Source organism: Notolepis coatsorum, assembly GCF_963971535.1.
Source record: "Notolepis coatsorum genome assembly, chromosome: 7".
Lineage (NCBI taxonomy): Eukaryota > Metazoa > Chordata > Actinopteri > Aulopiformes > Paralepididae > Notolepis > Notolepis coatsorum.
Genome location: NC_140171.1, coordinates 5348570 through 5355233, shown reverse-complemented (window position 1 = coordinate 5355233; position 6664 = coordinate 5348570). Strand labels below are relative to the sequence as shown.

General features: G+C 44.1%; 2 protein-coding genes across 4 annotated transcripts in view; both read right to left on the bottom strand.

Annotated features, from left to right (window-relative positions):
- The window catches only part of btbd3a (BTB (POZ) domain containing 3a), a 9308-nt gene extending 5261 nt beyond the window's left edge, over window positions 1-4047 (bottom strand). Inside the window, exons 1-3 of one of the 3 annotated variants that reach the window (XM_084318194.1) lie at window positions 3955-4047; window positions 3157-3399; window positions 1401-1491 (exon numbers count right to left, since the gene is read on the bottom strand). In XM_084318194.1, coding sequence (XP_084174320.1) covers window positions 1401-1491; window positions 3157-3302 — 237 coding nt within the window. In that variant the 5' untranslated portion in view covers window positions 3303-3399; window positions 3955-4047. Of the gene's footprint in view, window positions 1-1400; window positions 1492-3156; window positions 3400-3795 lie in introns of all 3 variants that reach the window. The other 2 variants (XM_084318195.1, XM_084318196.1) reach the window with 2 other exon arrangements.
- The window catches only part of LOC311232594 (tripartite motif-containing protein 14-like), a gene marked incomplete at both ends in the record, with an annotated part of 407443 nt that overhangs the window by 345415 nt on the left and 55364 nt on the right, over window positions 1-6664 (bottom strand). The gene's annotated exons all lie outside the window — the stretch shown is intronic.

Below are 6664 nucleotides of genomic sequence, written 5' to 3'. Positions count from 1 at the left end.
TAGTGGACTGTGACTCTGAAGGGACTCTCTAGTTGCTTTAGTGGACCGTGACTCTGAAGGGACTCTCTAGTTGCTTTAGTGGACTGTGACTCTGAAGGGACTCTAGTTGCTTTAGTGGACTGTGACTCTGAAGGGACTCTAGTTGCTTTAGTGGACTGTGACTCTGAAGGGACTCTCTAGTTGCTTTAGTGGACTGTGACTCTGAAGGGACTCCCTAGTTGCTTTAGTGGACTGTGACTCTGAAGTGACTCTCTAGTTGCTTTAGTGGACTGTGACTCTGAAGGGACTCCCTAGTTGCTTTAGTGGACTGTGACTCTGAAGGGACTCCCTAGTTGCTTTAGTGGACTGTGACTCTGAAGGGACTCTCTAGTTGCTTTAGTGGACTGTGACTCTGAAGGGACTCTCTAGTTGCTTTAGTGGACTGTGACTCTGAAGGGACTCTCTAGTTGCTTTAGTGGACTGTGACTCTGAAGGGACTCTCTAGTTGCTTTAGTGGACTGTGACTCTGAAGGGACTCCCTAGTTGCTTTAGTGGACTGTGACTCTGAAGGGACTCCCTAGTTGCTTTAGTGGACTGTGACTAGGCCTGCCACGATAACAAATTTTGCTGGGCGATTAATTGCCCCCGAAAATATCGCGATAAGCGATATTATTGCAACCGGTTAGAGAATTTTTTTTTGAGAAATTTATTTCCCAAAACTTTTATTTTGAAGCCCACCGCTCCGTCTTTTCCGGTGTTTTAGACTTTTATTTTGAAGCCCACCGACCGGACCGGAAGTATTGTTGTGATTATCCTAGCTTGCTGATGCTGCTGGTAGATCGACATGCTGCTGGTGGACTGGGGCCAGCTAACGTTAGCTTGCTGATGCTACTACTACTTCGACATGCTGCTAATGGGCTGGGGCCAGCTAACGTTAGCTTGCTGATGCTGCTGGTAGATCGACATGCTGCTAGTGGACTGGGGCCAGCTAACGTTAGCTTGCTGATGCTACTAGTAGATCGACATGAGCTAATGATAAAACAAATGTTGAGATTGTTGGTGAACAACTAACTTTAAGTTAGTTTTAACGTTATCTACTAACGTTAAAACGCTAACGTTACACTACAAATAACGCTACTTGGTTAAAAGGAGCAACACTATTGAGAAATGTAGTTAAGCTATGTGGTGTTGCCCCACGGAGCTCCTGTGCTGTGCTCTCTGCTCTGTAGTAAAGCCAGCGGCCCGCCTCCCAACACGGACAGTGACTGACAAGGGGCACTGGTTCCGCCTCATTAAAACAAACGCGCAAATAGCAATTAATCGCGCCCGTCAAAATCATTGCATTAATTTTAATTATCGCGGCAATTAATCGATTTATTGCTTATCGCGGCAGGCCTAACTGTGACTCTGAAGGGACGTACCTTGTGACCTGGTACTCTCTGAGTCCCGCCAGGTGGGCCGACCACGAAGTGAACGTCTGCCATCACCTCGTTGTTGAACATGACTGAATTCCTGCAATGAGAAAGAACCCTGTTTATCTGAGAGGAAGACAACATGGAAGCTGGAGCCGGAACGATAGTTCAACATGATCATTATTTTATCCTCATTCAATTAGATTGGATTCAAAGATTAGATTAAAGTACAGTACAACGAAACAAAGTTTGCCATCCAACCAGAGTTCAAATGTAACAGTAAAGTGCAACACTAATATACAATGTTTTTTATTTGTCAAATACACAACAATACAGCGGGCATTGCAGGTAATGACATTATTGTGTTTCGAGCTCAGACTCAACAGTGCACAATTAAGAAACAACAATGAATACAAGAATGCTAACAATAAGTAGTATGATCATCAGGGTCCCTCATTTTCAATTCATCATAACATATATGACATACATGACATGCAGATAGACAGTACTGTTACATCTAGACATGTATGACATACCAGATCTACAAATACAGTAGTTTGTGAGTACAAAAATAGTCTAAAAAGAGAGTATATACATTTGAGGGGGAAGAAACTGTACATTGGAGGAGGTTGGGTAGGTGGGGTGGGGGGGTTGGGTAGGTGGGGTGGGAAACTGTACATTGGAGGTGGTTGTGTGGGTGGGGTGGGGGGGGGGGGGGGTTGGGTAGGCGGGGAAACTGTACATTGGAGGGGGTTGGGTTTGGACATATACAGGGGCCAGTTTCGAATTGCAGTCTGCCGTAGGTGCTCTTTGAGAGTGGTTTTGAAGGTGGGTACTGGGTAGTGATTCACATTCCTTTACAGCTATGGTTAGGGCGTTCCACATTGTTGTGGCATAATTGCGAAACATGTAGTGTATCTTGTAGACCAGGCCCATTGCAAGTTGCTGTACTCTGTCGTCTACTCTAAGCCATCCTAGGTTGTCAAAGTGGGCAGGGGTGAGGTGGGTTCTAGTAGTAAGGTCAAGCAGTAGTCTGACCAGTTTGTTTTGAGATGTTTGTAATTTTGTTTTTAGCGCCTTTGAGGTGCTTTGGTATCATGAGGTGCAAGCATAGTCGTAGTACCCTTGAATGAGTGCTCCTGCCAGAGTCTTCAGGGTATTCTTGTTTACCAGAGAGGAGATCCGGTACAAGAATCGAGTTCGTCGGTTGACTTTTTTTTATTACATTGGATGCCATTTTGTCACAGGAAAGATTTGACATTGGAACCTAGGTATGTAATTTCATCTTTCCTTGTGACAATATTGTCACCCACTGTAACTGAGAAGCAGTCGGTCTTGCTGAGTTTGTTATTTGAACCGAAGAGAATGGACTCTGTTTTGCCCAGGTCACGTGTAATGATAGTTTGTTATCAGCGAGCCAGGTGCAGATTCTGCAGAGTTCAGAGCTGAGGGTTTTTTCAACCTGTAACTTGTTCTTGTCAGAGACCAGCAGGGCTGCTGCGAACAGGAACAAGTTGCAGTTCCTGTACAAGGAACAAGTTACCTTGTACTATCTTATATCTTGTACTTTTTGTATCTTATAGTATATTATCGGACTGTGGCGCTCTGTACCCCCCCCCCCCACCCTGCTTTGACACCTGAATTTCCCCAAGTGGATTAATAAAGGATTGTCTTATGTACATGTACCTTACTGTATGTGACAAATAAAACAAAACTTGAACTTAAACTAGGTTGGCATTCCCCCCTTGCGATTTGGTTGACTCACCTCTCTCGGATGGTAGGGTAGAGCCCTTGCCAATTACAGCCCTGGACAGTGTTGTTGTTCAGATTCCGATGCTGGTATTGCTGTGTGGCAGTGTTAGCTGAGGTAGATGGGGCCAGCTTCTTTGTGGGAAAAAGCTCTCCAGCCATCTTTCACCCACTTTCAGAACTCGGGTGTGATCATGACAGATTTGAAGCCCAGAAAGTAGCTATTTGTTCATGAAGTGGACCGTGTCTTCACAATGCCCTGTGAGCACATAGGGACAAACCAATCAGTTTGATTGATTGATAACTTTATTAACAGATTGCAGAATGGGTACAATACAGTACAGCTCAATACACACACTTGTTAAGGGGATGCAGACCAGAGAAATACTTTCGTCTCGTTTACATCAGGGTCCCCCATTTTCAATTCATCATAATCAGTAACTTCTAGTAGTAGTACGTTACATGTTTAGATAACATTTTAAACTGGCTAACGTTCAGTTTGGCTAAACACATTTTAACACACTCAAAAAAGGCAGCAAATCTAACGTAATTACGTGCCTTTCGTCACTCAACGTAACCACGTTAACAGTTTGCATGACTAGCTAACTTGTATTTAGCAGTGTTTATCGTTTTGGCGAATAATAATAACTGTTACCTAACGTTAGCTTAAACCGTGGCAGCTCATTTAGCTAGCTTAGAAGCCTTACCGAAAATAGTTAAGCTTATCTCTTGTATGATTGTACGTTTGACACCTAACGTTTAACTGGTTAAAATGGAAAACATGCTAGCGACGATAAGGACAAGTATATATTACATTTAACCCGGGAGATAGCTTCTAAAGAACAGATCCCATGTCGGCTCCTGGCTTTGTTTACAGTGCAGAGATGTTCTTCTTCTTTTAGTTAGCGATGCACGGCAGACCAGAAAAGCTTCGTGCACCCTATTGCCCCCTAGAGGCCACTTGCTGCTACGCGCATTCGACTACCGGTCAATAGGGTATATCTGCAGAGCCACAGAGAGAGAGACGAGGACAGAGAGACTAGAGGACAGAGAGACGACTAGAGGACAGAGAGACCAGAGGACAGAGAGACGACTAGAGGACAGAGAGATGACTAGAGACTAGAGGACAGAGAGATGACTAGAGGACAGAGAGACGACTAGAGACTAGAGGACAGAGAGATGACTAGAGACTAGAGGACAGAGAGACTAGAGGACCGGGAGATGACTTATGAATTATGATGAATTGAAAATGGGGGACCCTGATGTAAACAAGACGAAAGTCTTTCTCTGGTCTGCATCCTCTTAACAATTGTAGTATTGAGCTGTACTGTACTGTACCCATTCTGCAATCTGTTAATAAACTTTTCAATCAATCAATCAATCAGTCTAGAGGACAGAGAGACGACTAGAGGACAGAGAGATGACTAGAGAACAGAGAGACTAGAGGACAGAGAGATGACTAGAGGACAGAGAGACGACTAGAGGACAGAGAGATGACTAGAGAACAGAGAGACTAGAGGACAGAGAGACGACTAGAGGACAGAGAGACGACTAGAGGACAGAGAGACGACTAGACGACTAGCGGTGGCCTAAACCCCTAAAGGTTAGAGAAGCAGGTTTGTGACCGGAAGGTCGCCGGTTCGATCCCCCAGACCGGCAGGAAGAAATCTGGGCGGGGGAAGTGAATGAATAACTCTCTCCCATCCCCTTAACACCAACCGCTGAAGGGCCCTTGAGAGCAAGGCACTTAACCCCCAACTGCTCCAGTGGAGTTGCTCAGTGGCCAACGGTGGCAGACTGTGGTTGTACTGGGCAGCAGCTCCCAGGTGTGAATGGAACTGTGTGAACGTGAAGCAGGGCGTAGCTGAAAAAGAGCATCCGTGCTCAGCGAACCTACCCTGGGTAAATAAAGGCAAGGCTGAAGGCTCTCTATGTTCAAATGCCATAGTGTGGAGGATGTCATGAGGCCTCGAGGCAGTCAAATGTAAAACACAATATTTATGACTGATGAACGTTGCAATGTAAGACACAATATTTATGTTTATGTTTATTAAAGGTTCCCCATTAGAGACACATGAAAGAGCCTCTAGTCTTCCTGGGGTCCTGGACAAAACAAATACAATACAAATGTACAAAAAAAAAATACACATTAAAATAAAACAAAACACATAAATTAAAAATGAATACATGACAGGGGCGGCTAGGTGGTGTAGTGGGCAAGGCGCTCGCCACCAATGCAGGAGACGCTGGGTTCGAGCCCAGCTCTCCGCATTGCTATCAGCTTGGCTGGTCGTTCATACTAACACAATTGGCAGTGTTAGGGGTGGGAAAGCTTGTGGGTGGGTCCTGGTCGTTGTAAACAGCGACTCCTACAGTTCGGATGGGGCGCCTGCTCAGCGAGGATAGGATCTAAGGGGGGTAGTGTGATCCTTCCACACGTTACACCCTCTCAGTGAGAGTCCGCGCTGCCAGGTGAAAAGAAGCGGTTGATTGGCTACACGTGTGTCGGAGGAAGCACGTGATAGCCTCCACTCTCCCAGACCGACTGTGGGGGGTAGGTGCGCAGCGACCAGGAAGGGGATTGGGAATTTGCATAACGACTAACAATGGACAATGGATGGGAGAAAAACGGAAGAAAAAGGAGGGGGGAAAAGATTTAAAAAAATAAAATAAAAAAATTAATACATGACTTATGAATTTATGACTGATGAACATTGTAAATTGGTCAGATTTGACGAGACCATGACAGGAGGGCCTATTTCGCCTAAAGGTACATGCCTAAGTAAATGGAAGATTGCTCCACTTCTGCAAGGTCAATTTGCATGTTCTTGGTATCGGAACATCTAGGGACCTGGGGGTATGTATTTCCAGTGTCAGAAATATTGTGTCTGTTACTAGGCTTGAGTAAATTGTAATGAAGAAAAGGAGAATATAAATTATGATTTATTTTTGCATCTGTGCCGGTGAATAACACCATGTTACAATTGTGCCATAACCGAGGTCGCTCACTGAGCCCATTCACCACCTTATTGAGATCAAGTGTAAAAAAAATCTAAGCAAATGAATAAAGGGAAGATGATTAAACAGAAGGATTTGTAGATACAGTAATAAATGATAATCGTTCAATAATTCATATTTGACCTTGAACTTGACCTTGACCTTATTATGGCCAAATCATACATCTATGGATAGGGAAAATGGTCCTCTTTCCAATGGCAGGGTTGAATCTGGATTTAGTAATTTCCTTGCGGTTTTACGATAATTAGCATTTTTTCGATAAATTCGTATTTCCGGTAAACATTTAAATATACACTTTGACTACTGTTTTTGATAGGATTGTGGTCTTTACTCTTGGCTACAAAAAAAAAAAAAAACATTAACATCTTAACATCCAAGGGCCCACATGTGGACAATTCGCGATGCCACTTTGCCGACCACTTACCTGCTGTAAGTGGTATTTTTTTGTTTGTTAAAATACATGTTAAAATAATAGCTCTACACTCCGACAGCCATCACTGATATAG